This window comes from Ruditapes philippinarum, unplaced genomic scaffold (assembly GCF_026571515.1).
Source record: "Ruditapes philippinarum isolate M1 unplaced genomic scaffold, ASM2657151v2 ctg8288_1_1_1_1, whole genome shotgun sequence".
NCBI lineage: Eukaryota > Metazoa > Mollusca > Bivalvia > Venerida > Veneridae > Ruditapes > Ruditapes philippinarum.
The window spans coordinates 10743-31481 of NW_026866372.1; the positions used below are offsets into that span (position 1 = coordinate 10743).

General features: G+C 31.7%; 1 protein-coding gene across 1 annotated transcript; it reads left to right on the top strand.

Annotated features, from left to right (window-relative positions):
* Positions 1–99: 99 nt before the first annotated feature.
* On the top strand, positions 100–20416 carry LOC132732316 (uncharacterized). Its single transcript, XM_060718713.1, has 7 exons — positions 100–211; positions 7902–8023; positions 8403–8467; positions 8910–8947; positions 9844–9923; positions 10190–10252; positions 15283–20416. Exons 1-7 carry the CDS (start codon positions 157–159, stop codon positions 15385–15387), a joined length of 528 nt encoding a protein of 175 aa, XP_060574696.1. The 5' UTR covers positions 100–156; the 3' UTR covers positions 15388–20416.
* Positions 20417–20739: the final 323 nt, after the last annotated feature.

Genomic DNA, 20739 nt, shown 5'->3' on the forward strand with positions numbered 1-20739 from the left:
TAACTGATTTCCGCCCATTTTATATACACATTGAAGAATACTATTGACACATAAACCAATATAAAGGTTTGAAAATATAAATAAGGAACACAAAATAGCTTCATAAACATTTCTATATTTATTTAGTAGCTTTTAGCCTACTGAAAGTAAACAAATATGGCCGACATTGGAAAGAAAAAAATCTGGCTTCGATTAAAACGATTAGATACAGGTAAACAGAAAAAATAGGTGTTTGGATTCATAATCAACAGTCTTTTTAATTTACGCTGGCATATCTACATCATCTGTTTTCATATTACGTTTGGAACCGTCAGATTAAAACAATGTTATATCAACCGGCCCTAAGTCATTTCGACCCAGTAAAAGCCAATGTTAGTTCTGGCTTCCAAAACTATATAAGCCGCTTTTTAACATTTTTGTTTTTCATCAGATGCGGCAAGACCTTAAGCTAGTGACATGTATGCAAGGTGACTGTTATAAATCATGGAAGTGGCTAGCCGTACGGGCCCGTGAGTCACGTACGACTAGCTAGGACACACTGTATTGGCTAGCCGTACAGCACTTTTCAAAATTATATGGAAGTCGAAAATGCATATGTTATTTTTTGTCTTTAAATAGGATTTTAATCAAGTCTCCACATTAAGTGATTTGTCCTAGTGTGTTCACTTTAATAAAGATGCTCCCCCATTTTGTTACAAAAATGAATACGAACAAGCGTTGTATAATCTATCTTGATATAAGTGTCAATGATGCATGTTATAAGTTAAAACATCCTTGATTTTCATGCTTATGATTTGTTGTTTTATTTGTATGAAAGATGAATTGTTAAATCATTTTTGTTAATTTAAAGCACATGGATCGAATAAATAATGATTGAAGGGGAATAAATAAATAAATAAAAAAGAATATTGGAAAAAAAACACAAAAAAACCGGTGAAATCAAAAATAATTTAATAATTTTCAAATATAGATAAATATCAAACATAAAAGCACAATCAATTAATTAGCCTTAATTAAAGCCTACCCAGGGACTGGCAATAGAATTTTAGAATGTGTTTCACAGAACATGCAAACATTCCTTAATGATGGACAAACTTCTATACCGTGGGTAATTGACGCAATTATCAGAGCCTAACAACAATTATTTTCGGTGTTTTTTTTTTTTGTTTTGTTTTTTCAATTCAAAAATTAAACTTAATGAAACAAAAAAGGATTGTTATCAAAATTTTGTAAACTATTCCAATTGATGTTATTTAACTGCAACCAAACACTATTTTTTCTCGACGTCTTGAGATGACAAAGATAGATATTCATACTTTCTTTACTCAGTCTCACTGTAGCCAACAAGGCGAATAATCTCTAAATTTAAAAGTAAACATACGGAGACATTTGCTGTTTCTTGGTTAAAATCCTAGCTTAAAGTCATGAAATAACATATGCATTTTCGACTTCTATATAATTTTGAAAAGTGCCGTACGGGTAGCCAATACAGTGTGTCCTTGCTAGTCGTACGTGACTCACGTACAGCTAGAACTTTTGGCTAGCTCACTCTTAGTACCATTAGACATTTTAGCCATTTCTATCGCTTATTTTGCCTCAGAATTTTCAAACCCATGTTTTGCTATTTTGATAAAAAATTTGTATGAAATCCAGAGTTTTCCCTTATGCACTGCAGCAGGGAAAGTAGTGCATCTAAAACAAACCTTGATGTAGTATTTCCATTCCTTAATAGTAATTTGGTAACTTTTGTATAAATAAAATTTGATCTTCTGTATAATTTGGCACCTTTTCTATTCAAGATACCCAATTAACAAACTTTACAACTTATCCCTAATAGGGCTCTCCTTAAAAAAGAAGCCTACAACAATATATAATTGATTTCAGTAGCTAAAATTCTGTTTAGATATTATGGGCCGTATTTATTATATAGGGACCCCTTAAAAACTTCAGTGGACTCTTTATCTTAAGATCACACTGATTTTGCTAAAAGAAATCTTTGACCAGGTAAACCTAGAAAATGTTCGTCAACACGACAGTACACTCTAGAACAATCCTTGCTGCTGTTATGATGTAATTTGGACTCACCCTTAGAAATAGCCAGGAATATTTTTGTCTGTCACACTAGAAGTTCTGAGTATATCACTCAGATGAACAATCCTCAGTTGTATGTATGTTGATGATTTGACATTATCATCGGACGTCTTGACCAAGACTCAGGTCTCTAATGGTCCCTTACTGTGTACTGTCTCCACAATGTGCACCAGCTTCAATCATGATCCACCATTTGTCAGTTCCGTACAACCTTGGCATGTGAAAGATGTTTTTCTAAATTATGCTGGTTTTATGTCTTACAGATATCAACAATATGCTTTTCCACAGGTTTAGTTGACAAATATGTTTGCAATTGACTGCTTGGCCCCAAAAAAACCACTTTAAAATGAAGACTTTGGCCAGGCAAACAAACTACCCAACTGCAGCTCATGTCCTGAAACTTGTTAAAGACGTTTTCGGGAGTTTTAATATAGACATATAGGCAAAATTAAAACTGTTCAATAGAATTTCTTTAAACTTGCCATGTTGTTAGATTATGATAACAGAAACATTTTAAGCGAAAAAAAAAATTGGGGTCACCGTTCTAGTTTTTGAGTTATCTGCCATTGAATTTGACTTTTTTGTTAAATTCAAGGGCAGATAATTTACAATGAAGGGAAACAATACAATTTTTTTTCTTATTTTCATGAAGCTTACCTTCGTTTTAGTTGATATACAAAATTTCAAGAACAAATTTAAAGTGGGTAGTTTTTATTCCCACTTCTTCTTTTAACCTGTGGCCTTTTTCTTAAAAAAAAGGCTTATTTTTTAAGAATTTAAATATCCTTATTTTCATTGAAAAAAAATAACAGAAACGATGTAAGAAACTGCATGTTATTATGTATTGTATTCAACAGTAAAAAGAAAAACTTTATCCAGAATTAAAAACAAGAATTCTTTTACGTATGTATACGTATGTATAAGTTATCTGCCCTTTAAATGACCTCAAATAAGAAGAAAATTCTGATTCAGAGGCAGATTACTCATAAACGAGAACGGTGACCCCAATTTTTTTTCACTTAAAATGTTTCTGTTATCATATTCTAACAACATGCCAAGTTTAAAGAAATTCTATTGAACAGTTTTAATTTTGCCTATATGTCTATATGAAAACTCCCGAAAATGTCCTTAATGACCAATAGGGATACACAATTTACCAGTACAAAATTTCAAGCTTAAATTAATCAAATTAAACAAAACACGAACATTTTAAATTGTGCATCTATAGTTTCTTTTTTGTTAGTATATATATGCAGTTTTCATCTGTCTATTTTTTTGTTTCTTTTGAGGGTTCAGGGATCTCCCCTTTTCCAGAATTATTGAAAGAAGTCACTTTCCACATATTAGTTCTGGGGAATAACAACAGAGATTTATATATCCTGTTGGTTCAAACAAAAAATCTGACCAGGCTCTATACTATTTTGTGAGTCAGTTTTGTATTTTTATACTAAAATCCACTATCCCCTAAACATTAAACAGACTGCAGGGAATTTTCACCATATTGCCAGAGTCAGGAATATTAGGCCCCATTTCACATTATGAAATAAGATTTTTTTCCAAATTAAATAAATTCCTTACAACATTCTGAAAAGATCAGTTGGTTTCAACTTATAAAAAAATGAACTGTTATGACTTTTTTCTTAAAATAATTACATATTATATGATCATTATACTCTGGGACTATTAAAAACATTAAAAGTCGTGTTCATTGCATAAGGTGGTTTTTCAACTTTTTCAAAATATTCCGAAAATATTGAAAAATATTTCCTGCTTGACATTCCAAGGCCTTGTCCGGAAATAGCAGGATAAAAGCACTTAAGACTGCTCCCAATTCTTTTAAAGGCAAAATCCATTATACAAATACTGGAGGTTAAGGGGTAATAACTGTACCTAGAAACATAATGCTATGACATTCTCAGTAAATGGAATGTGTAACACTGGGGATCAGGAATAATTTATAACAACCTCAAGGTTCAGTATTAATGAGAGTTGTACAAGTGCAGATATTCTCATAGGAAAGTTATTTCTGCATCTTTATTGTGTTCATTATTGCACTGCAGGGTTTTATTATACTAGAAGGCAATTTTCAAATGCAGGGAATAAAATGTCAAAGAATAAAATATTGATGAATGTTGCATGTTTGTCAAACAAATGACTGCCAGCTATTGTAACATGTTTTTGTGCCTTGAATCATTAATGAATTTCGTAACAATTATTTCTATGAAACATAAGATAAGGATAAAAGGAAGGAAGCTGGAAAATGGAGCTAAACAGTTTTTGCACTGAAGCGTGTTATTGCAGGAATTGTTTTTGAAAACAGACTTTTTATATTGAAGAACAAAATAAAACAAATCTTTCAATTGTTTTTGTTCTTTTAGGTGAAGGCCTTGTTACGGATATCTCAGTAATCTGACAATGTTAAAGTTTTAATGACTGCAATTATTTTACAAGATAATGTAACAGTAAAAGCCTAGAAACATGATAACCTTTATGTTGTTGTTCTACTTATAAATCACTTTGAGATATGGTTCTGTAACAATGGCAGTTTGTAAGGGTATAATATTTAAGAAATGATTTATGTACATTGATCAATGCATTTTTCAATGGACATTTATTGAAATATGGCCAAAATTTAAATTAGAAGGGAAGTTTCTAACACAGATCTGGTATTTTTCCCTATTTTACTATTTTATACTAACCAGTGAAAAGGTTAGATAATTCTTTTTGATTTTCATTCTTTATTCCAGAAATAGGGTTTCTCAATATCAGGGCTCTTTTTCCTTCTGTAGCAAGAGCTGTTTAGTAGGGTGGCTTTCTCTCCCCCCCCCCCCCCCCCCCCCCATCATCAAGTTTTTTTTTCTCTCCAAATATACCATATAATAATTTCCCCCCAAAATTAAGGGAAGTGCTGCTTCCCCAACCTGTGAAAAAAGCCCAGCTTATTTATAAAATGTATTCTTAATAATGCATACAGTACTTCAATGTTTATTACAAGAATTTTATGTTCTTTCGAAACAGTAATGAAGATATTTCTTCTAAAAAGCATTATTTCTCATTTACACTTTTTTTGTGTATATTAATTTTAAAAGTGAGTTGATCACTATTTTCATGTTTATTGAACTTCCAATTTATGAGTGCATAAAGAAACAGGAATATTACAACGGAATGAAAAATTTGGAAACCAAGTTCTAAAACTAGTAATCTTGTCCAGGAATATAATGGATGTTTATACAACAACTTAATTGCTTTTAATTTCTTCTTTAGCTTCAACATAATTATGAATTTCATTTTTATATATCAAATAAAGCTATTTCAGTAACCAGTTTCGAATACTTGACCTATTTGAATTACAAATCATACAAAATGTACAATAGGTAGAAAAATAGAATGTAAAAAAAAACAGTTAGTTATTCTTTTAATTTTTATATTGTTGTACAAAGTATTATAATGTTATATTTCAGGAGATGATAATATTGTAATGGTAAAGTGTTGTATGTTGTATTCATGTAAAATTTAATGGTACATTTTAAAGGGACTCTGTAGAGGTTTCTTAACATGAGGGGACAAAAAATAATTTTTTGAGATTAATAGGCCGTTTTATATAGGTCTAGATTAATAACTTGTGTGCAAAATTACAGATCATTTGCTCACTCTGATTATTCTAATTATGAAAAATGACCCAAAATTGAAAAGCGTTTCAAGGTCTTTCACTGAAACTGGACCAAGAATGGCTCAAAAATACAATTTTCAGTTTATTTTTAGCTCACCTGACCACGAAGTGGTCAAGGTGAGGTATAGTGATGGGGCTATGTCCATCATTGTGAGTAATGTGTCGTTCGTCGTCAACAATTGGGTTGTTAACAGCTAGCAGTCACAGTTTTGATTGGATCATCATCAAACTTTGTCAGAATGTTTGTCTCTATGAAATACAGATCAAGTTCGAAGATGGGTTATCTCCGGTCAAAAACTACGTCACAGGAGCTAAAAATAGAAAAAGCTTGTTAACACTCTAGTGGCTGCAGTTTTGATCCAAATATTCTGAGATTAGTCAGGAACGTTGTTTTGATGATTTCTAGGTCAAGTTTGAAGATGGGTCATCTCCGGTCAAAAACTAGGTCACAGGAGCTAAAAATAGAAAAAGCTTGTTAACACTCTAGTGGCTGCAGTTTTGATCCAAATATTCTGGAAATTTGTCAGGAACGTTGTTTTGATGATTTCTAGGTCAAGTTTGGAGATGGGTCATCTCCGGTCAAAAACTAGGTCACAGGAGCTAAAAATAGAAAAAGCTTGTAAACACTCTAATTGCTGCAGTTTTGATCCAAATATTCTGGAAATTTGTCAGGAAGGTTGTTTTGATGATTTCTAGGTCAAGTTCAAAGATGGGTAATATCCGGTCAAAAACTACGTCACAGGAGCTAAAAATAGAAAAAGCTTGTTAACACTCTAGTGGCTGCAGTTTTGATCCAAATATTCTTGAAATTTGTCAAGAAGGTTGTTTTGATGATTTCTAGGTCAAGTTGGAAGATGGGTCATCTCAGATGAAAAACTAGGTCACAGGAACTAAAAATAGAAAAAGCTTGTTAACACTCTAGTGGCTGCAGTTTTGATTCAAATATTCTGGAAATTTGTCAAGAAATTTGTTTCGATGATTTCTAGGTCAAGTTCAAAGATAGGTCATGTCCAGTCAAAAAATAGGTCACATGAGCTAAAAATAGAAAAAAAATTGTTAACTCTCTAGTGGCTGCAGTTTTGATTCAAATTTTCTGGAAATTTGTCAGGAAGGTTGTTTTGTTGATTTCTAGGTCAAGTTTGGAGATGGGTCATTTCGGGTCAAAAACTATGTCACAGGAGCTTAAAATAGAAAAGGCTTGTTAACACTCTAATGGCTGAAGTTTTGATCCAAATTTCCTGGAAATCAGTCAGAAATGTTGTTTTGATGATTTTTAGGTGAAGTTTGAATATAGGTCACCTACGGTCAAAAACTAGGTTACAGGAGCTTAAAATAGAAAAAGCTTGTTAACACTCTAGTGGCTGCAGTTTTGATCCAAATATTCTGGAAATTTGTCAGGAAGGTTGTTTTGATGATTTCTAGGTCAAGTTTGAAGGTTGGTCATGTCCGGTCAAAAACTAGGTCACAGGAGCTAAAAAAAGAAAAATCTTGTTAACACTCTAGTGGCTGCAGTTTTGATCCAAATATTCAGGAAATTTGTCAGGAAGGTTGTTTTGATGATTTCTAGGTCAAGTTAGAAGATGGGTCATGTCGGGTCAAAAACTAGGTCACAGGAGCTAAAAATAGAAAAAGCTTGTCTTGTTAACACTCTAGTGGCTGCAGTTTTGATCCAAATTTCCTGGAAATTGGTCAGGAAGGTTGTTTTGATGATTTCTAGGTCAAATTTGAATATGGGTTTTTTCCGGTCAAAACTAGGTCACATTGCCCAAATATGGAAAAACCTTTTTAACACACTAGAGGTCACATTTTTGACTCAATTGTCATCAAACTTGGCCAGGATGCTTGTCTAAGACAATGCTTGGATGCAGTTGATTGGTCAGGGGAGCGACCCAGGGCCATCATGGCCCTCTTTTTTAATATATTTCTTATTTATCTTTTGTATATATCTTTCTATTTTAAGTACCCAAGCTGGTGTAAAAAAATCAAATTTTATGTTTTTAAGTTACCTCAGTAGAGAAATTATGGTACATTTTAATGTAATATATTGGTATTATATTACATTTTAATGTAATGTATTGATATAAGGGTACATTACAATGTATTTTATTGTATTGTATTGATGAAATAATATATATTTCAGGAGATGATGGTAATGGTATGGTACATTGTATTGATATAAGTGAAGACCAGTCTGGAAAACAAATCAAGGAAACCATTCTACAGTCATGTGACCTGTGTAATATCAAAAATATTGTTCTGAAGGTACTGCCATCATTTATCTTTTTTAATGTGACCTACTTGCATATTTCTGCTTTGAAGAAATGTGACATTTTCTAGCAGTGTAGCAGCCTTAGATAAGAGTTCTAGGGCCATAATGCCCCTCTTGTTGTAATATACAAGTTTTTCATCTTTGATATTTTGAATAAGTTATATTTCTCAGATATTTTCAAGACTAAAACAGTACTTATTATTATGATTATCTCTGTTATGAGAGGTCTGCTCATTGTTTAACTCTGTTTCAAAGTAAGTTTTATTTCAGTAAATGTTTGTAAACCTAAGGTCTTAGATCTGAAAAAAGTTAGAGAGATATGTATTCATGACTTGTAATGGAACACAGGAACCAATGATTGTATTTTTTCAGTTAAGGAATCAAAGAGGTTCATTAATACCTATAACATGGAATGTGTCAGCTAACTCAAGCTCAAGGTATGTTTTATATAGTATGAAGGTCTTTTTTCAAGTTATATTGTAACAGTATTGAAGTACATGTATATACAAAATGCATGTATGTTGTAGGTACTGCTTTAAAATATACAATATGTTATCACAAAACTGAAAAGAATCTTTACATTACAGTATAGTAATGATAACATTTAGTAACAGTTGAACCCTGTGATATCTCGCATAATTATGGTTTACCATGTGACTATGTCACATACATTTACGCTAATTTGTAAATCACTGTGTTTTAATGTTTTTGTCCACTTCTTACAAAATGTTTTTGTTTCAAAAAGAGAATAGAATGTATAAACCATTTTGAATCAAGCATCGTAATTTTGTAATTCATACGGTTATAATTTGCATACTGTTTTCTTTAAATTATTTATTTATCTATATTTTTAATTGGGCATGTCTGCTCTATTTACAGGCCTTATGTATTAGAGGTTGTTAAAGTACATCAGAATAGTAAGTTTATATATATTTGTATTTTTTCCAGATCAATTGACTATATTAATTATCACAGTATACAATCATACACAATTTGATAAAAGATTGTTTTTAATTTTTGTTTTAAAGAAAATTTACAGAAGTGAAAACTTACATTATACAGGTAACAGTTTAAGTATTTGGGATGTTTACACATTGCTTCATATTGTTATGGATTGTTATGGATCTGGTATTTAAACAATCTTATTAAATTTAGCTTCTTAATGATGATTGGTTGAGCTACATAATGTTGTACAAGTAATAGAAAGAGCATCGAAACATTAGGCTATCTGATTTGTACAAGGGGGCACAGCCCAAGTATAAGTTAGCTTCCCGATTGTTTTTATGTTCTTTCTATTTTGTATCATAAACAAAAATAAAAACATGTTCCCTTTTGTCACAATATGAAACCTCAGAAAAATTACTTTTTAGTGCAGGATTGCAAACACAATTAGAATTAAATTTTCAATGCAACTTAATCATTATAAGGGGCTTCCATGATCAAGTGGTTAAGGTGACTGACTTGTTCCTCATTGTTTGTTCCAATCTTTCAAGAAAATTATACATGTGAGCTAGCCAACCAGCTAAAAGGAGGTTAGTGGTTCTACTTGGTTACATGTGGGCTGAAATAAATGCTTGTCAGGGAACCAGAGAACCTTCATAACCAGTAAAGAATGGCCTTATCAGTGGCATAATGACTGTCATCTCCCAAGTTTAGAAAAACAATAATTACTAATAGAAACACACACTATTATATAAATCTGTCTCAAAACACTAAAAAGTTGTAACATAAATGCACCTGTTCAGAAATTTCTGAAATGTTTGAATAAACTTTGAATCTTGTTTATGTATATGTATTAACTTTATGTCTTCAGTTCAAGCCCAGCCAAGAAGTATAAAAATCAAAAATTATAATGAAACTACCAGAGAGAAGTTGACAGAAATAACCAAAAGGGTTAGTATACACTTTATCATATACTTGTAAATGAAATGTATTGATGAAATAAAATGTGTACAGTTAAATTTATTTCCTGTATTTTCACTGTAAAAAATTATTTTCACTGCTGTGAAACATATTTTCAGTATTTTCATTGGTACACAGATCTTGCCAGATACTGTTAACCTAAATTTTTATATCTTTAATGAAATCCCTAAACTCTCAGTACATAGTTCAAAATTCAATTCTATTTATTGCATACTTAGTAGTATTTTATTTTGTAGATTGAGAAACTAGAGGCAGCAGCACCAGACCTGAAACAAAGGAGAAATGACAAAATAAACAGGGTAAGCATATTTATTGTAGTAAAGTATTATGTATAATATACCATTGACAAGCTCTTTCTTGTTACTGATTCATGAAAATTGGCAATATTTTAAAAACCAAGCCGTTTACTCACACATCAAAGTTGAAAGTTTAACATAAATTTTTTTTTTACCCTATCTGTTTTTTTGTTTATTTTCCTTTGTTTTTTGTTGTCTTCGTGCAAAATTGTTAATGTAGCCAAATATTCAAAAAATTTAAAAAGTTATCAATATTAAACTTAAAATAATTGCTTATCATGACAAGGTGCAGTTGATGGATAAAAGGCATAATTCTGAAAGCTATATTTTTAGCTCACCTGTCACAGAGTGACAGGGTGAGCTTTTGTGATCGCTTTTCGTCCGGCGTCCGTCCGTCGTCCGTCCGTCCGTAAACTTTTACTTTAAATGACATCTCCTCATAAATCACTAAGCCAATTTCATCCAAACTTCACAGGAATGTTCCTTTGGTGGTCACCTTTAAAAATTGTTTAAAGAATTTAATTCCATGCAGAACTCTGGTTGCCATGGCAACCGAAAGAAAAAACTTTAAATATCTTCTTTTAAAAAACCCTAAGAGCTAGAGCTTAGATATTTGGCATGAAGCATATTCTAGTGAGTGTCTACCAAGTTTGTTCAAATAAAAGCCCTGGGGTCAAAATTGGCCACGCCCCAGGGGGTCATTGATTTTCCCTATATACATATAGTAAAAACTTAAAAAATCTTCTTTTAAAGAACCCAAAGAGCTAGAGCTAAGATATTTAGCATGAAACATCTTCTAATGAGTGTCTACCAAGTTTGTTCAAATAAAAGCCCTGGGGTCAAAATTGGCCACGCCCCAGGGGGTCATTGATTTTCCCTATATACATATAGTAAAAACTTAAAAAATCTTCTTTTAAAGAACCCAAAGAGCTAGAGCTAAGATATTTAGCATGAAACATCTTCTAATGAGTGTCTACCAAGTTTGTTCAAATAAAAGCCCTGGGGTCAAAATTGGCCCCGCCCCAGGGGGTTATTGATTTTCCCTATATGCATATAGTAAAAACTTAAAAAATCTTCTTTTAAAGAACTCAAAGAGCTAGAGCTAAGATATTTAGCATGAAACATGTTCAAATGGGTGTCTACCAAGTTTGTTCAAATAAACTCCCTGGGGTCAAAATTGGCCCCGTCCCGGGGGTCATTGATTTTCCTTATATGTATAGCAAAAACTTAAAAATCTTCTTTGAAAAAATCCAAATAGGTAGAGTTTAGATATTAAGCGTGAAGCATCTTCTAGTAAGTGTCTACAAAGTTTGTTCAAATAAAAGCCCTGGGGTCAAAACTGGCCCCGCCCCTGGGGTGTCAATGTTTTTAACTATATTTGTATAGTAAAAACATCAAAATCTTCTTTTAAAAAACCCAGTGAACTAGAGCTTAGATATTTAGCATGAAACATCTTCTTATGGTTGTCTACCAAGTTTGTTCAAATAAAAGCCCTTGGGTTAAAATTGGCCCTGGTGGGGGGGGGGGGGCTGGTCATTGTTCATTGTTTTACATTATATGTGTGTAGTAAAAACTAAACATCATGAAACATCTTCTAATGGGTGTCTTGTAAGTTTGTTCAAATAAAAGCCCTGGGGTTTAAACTGGCCCCGCTCCGGGGGCCTATATACAGGTGAGCGACCTCAGGGCCATCATGGCCCTCTTGTTTGGTGTTATCCTCTTTAACATAGAATATTTGTCATAATTGGTTGCACTCAACAGTTGATTGTTCACATTACATGGGGTTCTAGTTTTTCAAGAATTTGGACCTGATGTATAATTTACGAAAACAAAGAAGGAAAATTAATGATTGAATATATTTCTATGACAATTATTTTATATTCAGAAGTTAAGAATATAGTCAGATGATGTTCCTGCTAATGAAGTTTTAATAAAAGGCCGACTAAGCCCCAAAAAATGATTTAATTTCTAAAAAGTTTTTTTTATTTCCAGTGTATTGTTACAATTTACAGAATGGTACTCATTGGCCATATCCCTGTTCCTTGATTTTGCTAAATGTTTTTTCACCATTAGTAAATTATAATGATTTTGTACGAAGGTCAAAATACTAAATGTATTTTGTTAACATTTTGCTGCTTTAATGTCAAATTATTTCACATTTAGTGATTTTTCTTAATAAAAGTGAAAAGCATTAAACATGCTTAAATTTTATAATAAACTTGCTTTCCTTTTTTTTGAGACGAAATTTTGTTGTCATTACTGAAGCTACACATATATGTGGTTTTTACATAAAATCAATTTTTCATTCTAATGGGTATTATAATATATCAGCTGTTTCAAGTATGATAATCAATTATTTCATTGTACATTAATATTTACAGTAATGTGTTATTTATGAGTGCAAATCGATCTCTATTGATAATAATATACAATTTCTTATAACTGCATCATTGATCAGAGACTTGACTTTTAATCCGCAGAATTTGTGTGATGAATTTGTCCGCTTTTGAATATGAAACAGTCTCCCAGAACTGCTTTTAATTTTATTTCTCAAAAGCTTTTTACTTTTCTTTACTTTACTTCTACTCTATAGTTTTCAGAAAGTTACTCATTGGCAAATTATCTGAACCATCTTTTTCTTCTTTTTCTTTTCGGCAATTAGTACAGTTATAGTGATTGAGTATTTTATATGGGAGTCAAAATACTACTATGTTTATATTTTTCTACTTATATGACAAATTATTTTACATTCATTGCTACTTTTTTCAGGTAACAAGCATCTAATATTCTCTAAAACCATTATATTAAACATTATTAAATTCATGTTTGCCCTTTCTACAAAAGTAAAAATTTATTATACCCCCAAAAACGAAGTTTGGAGGGGTATATAGGAGTCACCCGGTGGTCGGTCGGTTAGTCGGTCCAGTGGTCCGTTGCATTTTCCTTGTCCAGAGAATAACTTGAAAACTAATGGTTGGAAGTCAATATAACTTCATACAATGGTCAAGCACATTGAGATGAAATGCAGTGAACAAGAAACATAACTCCATCTTGACTAATTACAGAGTTATTGCCCTTTGTTACTTTTCCTTGTCCGGAGCAGAACTTGAAAACTACTGGTTGGAATTCAAAACAACTTCATATAATTGTCAAGCACAATAAGGGAAAGTGCAGTGCACAAGAACCATAACTCTTTCTAAAGTAATTACAGAATTACAGAGTTATTGCCCTTTGTTACTTTTCCATTGCTTTCTTTTGTCCGGACCATAACTTGAAAACTAATGGTTGGAATTCAATATAATTTCATACAATGGTCAAGCACATTGAGAGGAAGTGCAGTGCACAATAACCATAACTCTATCTTGACTAATTACATAGTTACTGCCCTTTGTTACTTTTCCTTGTCCAGAGCATAACTTAAAATGTACTGGTTGGAATTCCAAAAAACTTCATACAATGATCAAGCACACTAAAAGGAAGTGCAGTGCACAAGAACTATAACTCTGTCCAGAGTAATTATAGAGTTATTGCCCTTTGTTACTTTTCCATTGCTTTTTTCTTGTCCAACTTGAAAACTACGAGTTGGAATTCAATACTATTTCATACAATATTCATTTATATTGAGAGGAAGCACAGTGTACAGAAATCATAACTCTTTCTGGACTCATTTAAAAGTTTTTGCCCTTTGTTACTTTTTATTGTCCAGTGCATAACTTGAAAAGTAATGGTTGGAATTCAATGAAACTTTATACAATGGTCAAGGGCAGTGAGATGAAGTGCAGTGCACAAGAACAATAACTCTACTTGGACTAATTAAAGTTATTGCCCTTTGTTACTTTTTTGTCCTGTGCATAACTTGAAAACTTGTAGTTGGAATTCAATACAACTTTATACAATTGTCAAGTGCAATGAGAGGAAGTGCAGTGTACAATAATCATAACTCCATCTTCAGTATTTATAAAGTTATTGCCCTTTGGAAAAGCCCTTTGTTCCTTTTCCTTGTCTTTCTGGACTTATTCATGTAATTCAATAAAACTTCATCAATGGCCAACCACATTGAAAGGAAATGCAACATACAAGAACCACAACTATCTTTAATTGCCCACAACCATAACTGTATTTCAATTGTTTTACAAGGTATTCTGTTACTAGTAACATCCTCATTTCCGAAGCAGTCTTGCGGGGGTATTAATCACATTTAGTGATAGTTCTAGTTTGATTTGGAGGCATAATGTGCATTTAAGGTATGACCATCCTAATGGGCACTGTTAGGAACTGAAAACTTGACAACATAGGTCAGATATATACCTTAAAGGACACCTGTACAAACTTTACCGTATGGAAATAAAGTTATGGCCACTTAAACTTAATTATTTTCAATATCAAAAATAAAAGTTAAGCTGCCAACAGCATAGGCCCTTGTCAATTTGCCTGGCTCTGTACTAGTTGCAAAGTAAAATCACTGTTTGTTCCAGCAGGCTTAGGGTTGAAGTGTTGTGTCTATTTTATGCTTGTAAGCTTTAGTTTTATATTTTGAATTCCATAAAATGCAGATCTTTTCTGCTGCAGTGACATGTTGTATTGATAAGAAGTATGAATGGATAGATAGCTAGTTTCCCTTTATAATAGGGGAAAACGAAGAAAAGAAAACAAAATTGTGCTTTAGATAGTAGATTAATTAATTTTTTTCTCAAATGTTCATTATACTCAGCTTCAAGGAAGAGTGGTGCCAGCCTGTTTGGTTCTCTGGGGAAAATTTATCTTTGACAATAGATCTCAGACATCAAGTTTAATGATTATTGGTCTCTCATTGCTGATTCAAAAAATATGTGGAATTAGTATTTAATTGCTGGTTAGTTATCCAGGAAAGCTGTGAGTGAACTGACAGCCGAGATATGTCCAAACAATGTGTTAAAATCGGGGTTAAAAACAAACCAACAAATAAGAAAACAAGAATACTTTAATACATTCAACTTACTTAATGTTAGGAATGACAATTGTATCATCACTATGTTTAATGTGTATATTTTTAGGAGATGAAGGAGGTAGAACAAATGTTAGAGTTTCTGGGAAAACGTTTAAAGGATGCTGAGAATGTCAACTGGAAGGGCATGTTTAAGAAGAATCCCCTGTGGTGACAGATCTTATTTTATAATATATATTATATTGGCTATACATATAGACCGGGTCCAAGGTTTTCTATTATATATGGAGAGCCATTTTAGAATCAAAAACTTTTTCTGGGCAAAGTATTTATATAAGCTAGCCAAATCTTTATTTAACAGGTTGTTCTTAGTAATTGAGTAGAAGTAATACATCTTGTATATTATCAAAAATAAACACATGACATCATAAAAATAATTATAATGATTGTGAACATATAGATATATCAGGGAATTATTATTGAGAAAAAATTACTTTAGCTAGAATATGATGCAGCATTCCAAACTTGGTTTTTATTGAACTTTTTAAGTTATGTTTCAATAAAACAGTATTTATTTATCATTTTTAGTATAGTTTGCTATGCCTCTGTTCATTTTTAAATTGTATTTTCGTAGCTTTGAATTGTAACCTTTTACTGAAAGTTACTAAAAAAAGGCAAACAAAGATTTATTTGAAAAATAAGGCATTTGAATACACTTTGTTATTTATTCACGTTACAGATATACTTAAAAAAACGTTGAAAACATGAAACCAAAATGGAATTTTTCATTGGAAAACAATTTTTTTTTAAACAGTATCAAATGATAAAATAAATGTCATGTAAGAATCACAGCAGATGATTTTATACTGACCTATTTTCTCTTATTGTGAATCAGTATCTTAAAGGTTGTGAGCAAAAATTTATGTCCTCACTTATAAAGAAAAAGGCATATTGTGATGGGGTGGTTTTTATGCACACATATGTCTGTTGTTCAATCATTTACTAGAATAGAAATAAGCCATGGTTTATGTTAATTTCTAGGAACATTTCCTATGACCAGTAGATGACCCCTTATGATTTAGAGGTAATTAGGTCAAAAGTCAAGGTCATGGTTACACTTTGTGTAAAATTCTTGTTTGATGAATAACTTTAAAAGAATAAGATTTGCTTTAATAAACTTGGTAAGGACATTGCCCATGGCTAGTAAGAGGTCCTTAATTAGGTCAAGGTCACAGTGACATGATGGGAAATGCTAGTGTAATCAATAACATGAATTTCCTTAATCTAATGTGTGGGAATAAAATAGTTGTAATACTATTACTATTTATATTGCCTATTAAAATTAACACTTGACCTTTATAAGATGTGTATAGGTATGTAAATATGCAAGTGCGGAAGGCAAATGAAGTGGGACCATCAGTGTGGTATGAACTCATTTCTACTTTATGCAAGAATTTACTTGGAGAGAAATTATGTATTATGAAGCATTATTTATTTAGAATAAATATTCAGGCATTTATTGTTTTTTGTATGCTGTGTTATAATGTACTGTGATGGCTGTTTTAATTATCATATTATTATGTATTATATTTGTTCATAGTAACTTTCTTTTGTGACTTTATATGGACTGGTATATTTATGTTGATTTAGTGACAATAGCGTTGGTGTTGTTATTTTTTAATAAAGTTAACATTGTGGCATTACGGTCTGTGATTGGAAATACATTTGGAATTTTAATTGAATTTATAATTCTGGGACATAGTGCTGATATATTTATATAATCATGGTCTTGTTTGCATATTCTGAAATAGTCTAGAAACAGTTTTAAAATATCATATCTTTTATTTATTGTTTAAGAGGTTAAAATGATCATGGTCTGAATTATCAAATAACAAAAACATTTTTTTTTTTTGTAACTTAAGATATAATTATGTTTTCTTGACTGTTACTTTTATATTTTGTAATGAATTCTTCATATAGATCTGTATTTACATAAACATGGTTGAAATCTTTTATATTTCTCATTTTTTATATCTTGGTAAATATATTATTCTTAATTATATTTATTTAGCTCCTATTTTATAATCTCTACCTCATTTATTTGTAAAAACTTGCTTTATAAAAGATCTGGTTTAATATTTCTTCCTTTTATAGACTTGTGAATTTTTGGTGTTCAAATTTTTTTTTTTTTCAAAGTTGGTTGTTTTCCCTTCAATTTCACTCACTTACTTGTCCACACATTGCTTTCATTAATTGACTGATACTAAATAAATTTGTCGAGATGATTCTTTCCAAGGACTTGCACTCTTTAGAAGGCTTTTAAGGTCAAAGACAATGTTGTTTATACTTCCCTCACACATACCTCGCGACCTTACTGCGTCCTTACTGCGACCTTGCTACGACACAGGACGCAGCACAGTCGCCATGGACGCAGCAAAACTGCAGGGACGCAGCGAGGTCGTAGCGAGGAACCCAAGGACGCACAAGGTCGCAGACCGTCGGCGACTATTTTGAACATGCACAAAACAGTCGCAGAAACTCTGCGTTCTTGTTGAGTCCTGGTTTGGTCGCAAGAACGTAGTAGGGTCGTCGTACAGTCGCAGGACAGTCGCCGGACAAACGCAATATTCGTCGTAGAGTCGCCGTAAGGACGCAGAGAACATGGCACAGTTGCAGCTGGGTCGCCGATGATCGCCGATGGGTCGCCTTTGGGACGCAATACAGTCGCAGTGGAAACGCCATGGACGTAGAAGGGTCGTATTGAGAACGTACTGAACACAAGACTGCAGAGCCCCGGACCGTCTGCGAGAGAAATTTTCTGCGAGAGAAATTTGGAAATTTGAAAGAAAACCAACGATTTTCGAAAGAAAAATGCTATTTTACTAGTTTTCAGGTCGCAGTAAGGTCGTGGTTTATGTGTGAGGGCAGCATAAGTCTAAAGTTTTATTTTCTTACTTTTCATTGTTGTAAAGTAAGGACGTGCTTTTGAGTTTATGAAGGGACTTTGAAGATCATGCATTGATGTTACAATACAAATATTCTTGATTGTATGCAATAAGTTTAAACATTGGATTGTATAATAATTTATTGTAATACATTACATATGCTGTACAATATTTCACGTGAATAGACTGAAATGGAAGATGTAATCAACAAACTAATGTTATCTTATATTGAATCTTATTTCCCAGAGAAAACAATTGAAAAAAATCTCATGCAAGTGTTACTTGAAAATTGAAATGTTATTACATTGGTCTGACATTGAAAATAGATTTCCCCATGGAATCTAGTTTCTGCTCAATAGATCAATATCCTAGTTAATTAAATTACTAGTATTTACTATGATCATGTGTTATATCAACAGCTGGAAAAAATTGTTTAACTTTTTTGTCAAGTTGATTTGATTGAGTTTCATACAGGATTTGAAAAATAAAAAAAATAAAAATATGAAATGAAAATACAATAATGATATTGAAATGTTCTGAGATATAGCAAAATAATTTTCATGTACTGCCCCTAGGTATTGAATGGGTATTACCCATTTCTTAATGTACAATCGTTAACAAGGCATTTATAAAACATTATGTTTCAATTTTATTTACTTCTGTTTTGTTACTGATACCAATCATTCAAACAGTTTTACATATAGTCAATTGTCAGGAATAGAGAGAGAAAGAGTGAGAAAATAATTGTTTTTAAAATATATGGGAACAGTAAGTTTTAAATTTAAGTCAACAGTACATTGATGTCGTAAATTACCCTCGTTATACAACAATTTCTGTGTTAGATGTTAGTATATATTCTTTGAAGTATGAACAACAAAAAAACACAATTTATATAGTTATATCAGACAATAATATAGCTAAAAGTACATACTTAAAAGCAAAGTGTAGACAAACATGATGTGAGGATATTTTTATTCATTAGAACTGTCGATCATTAGATACACACTTGTTTATAAGGCTATATACTTGGTAGAAATGTTGATAATGCCTGAAATCATGAAACCTGTAATTAGCAGTATGTACACAGTTATATAAGCAGTTTACCCTGTAATTGTCTATTGTACTGTGTTAATTACTAGTCAATAAGTACACACTAATGTTACAATTTCTACTAAACTCTTTTATGTTCTTGCACTTCCCTGACTGTCACGTTCTATCTATTCTATTTTTTTTATTACACAAGTGTTGTTTTGTCAATGGATGTAAGAATATAGTCATGAATTTTCTAGTTTCAAGAAGTATGCTGCTATCTTCCTATCTCTAGTTTCCGCCGCCTTTTTATGAACACTTTAATGGCAACAAATACTGAACTTGTCCTTTATTAAATTCTTTAGGTTCATCAACATTTTTACTTATGTGATGTCCATAATTACTTTATGATGTTCACCATAACTTAATGATGTCCACCATTAATTTATCGTGTTCACCATTTCTTTATAATGTGCACCATTACTTTATGATGTTCACCATTACTTAATGATGTTCTGTCAGTTCACCATTACTTTTATGATTTTTTACCATTACTTTATGATTTTCACAATTACTTTATGATGTTCACAATTACTTTATGATGTTCACTATTTCTTTATGATGTTCACCATTACTTTATGATGTTCACCATTACATTATGATGTTTACCATCTCTTTTTCTTTATGATTTCCACCATAAATTTATGATAATTGTAGATAAAATCAAGAATTTCAGCATTCTGGCAGTAAAAAAGTTTGGTCAAGCTTCACAAATGTAAAAGCTGGCAAAAATTAATATAGATGGCATACTTTTGTATAGATGGCATTGCATTTTGGAGATTGACTGCTACTGAAAAATATTTATAATATGTTATATAATTCTGGAGAGACATGATTCCTGTTAAATATGAAAATTAACAGGTGAACATTGCAGACATGTTTAATTTAGTCTGTTCATGAGATATAATGAAGGATGTAGAATCTTTCACATCCCTATAGCATCTGCTTTTATAGTCACATATCACACAATCAATGGCTAAAAATACAAATGTGGTTCTAAATCAACCTTGGTTGTTTTAAGATTTTGCTTTTTGAAAATTTTACTTTATAAAAGCAATGTACATTTTAATTTAAATGTGATACAAGCTGTGGTATGATATATTTAGATTATTGTTGTTGTTTCTTTTCTCGACTTGTAACTTTATTTAGTTAAGTTTAAACAGAACTTGTAGCGATATTGTTAGTAAAAAAAATATACTTTGAACTGTGGTAACTTTCTTGTTCTTAATTGACACATACCAGAGATGTAGATGTTATCTATGTCTCTGCATCTACAGCCTGCATTTATTTGTACATTTTGCATGTACATATTTTTAACAAAAGCTTTATATATGGCCTTTGTTTAGGTTAAATTTCATGTGATTTAAAACTGCACATCTTTGAAGAAATGTTACAAGGTGTATAAAACATTTAACTAAATACTAATACTAAATAGATCTACGATATTCCCCACCCTTTCCTATTAACATGATGATGTTTTTTGTTTGCATATTTTCACACATTATTTCTAATTTCTTTATGATATTTAGTTC

Excerpts from the sequence above, each read along its gene's own strand:
- LOC132732316 (XM_060718713.1), top strand. The coding sequence starts at position 157 with ATGGCCGACATTGGAAAGAAAAAAATCTGGCTTCGATTAAAACGATTA. Across the intron at positions 8,948-9,843 it reads TGTTAAAGTACATCAGAATA|TTCAAGCCCAGCCAAGAAGT; the intron begins GTAAGTTTATAT and ends TTATGTCTTCAG. Across the intron at positions 10,253-15,282 it reads GAAATGACAAAATAAACAGG|GAGATGAAGGAGGTAGAACA; the intron begins GTAAGCATATTT and ends GTATATTTTTAG.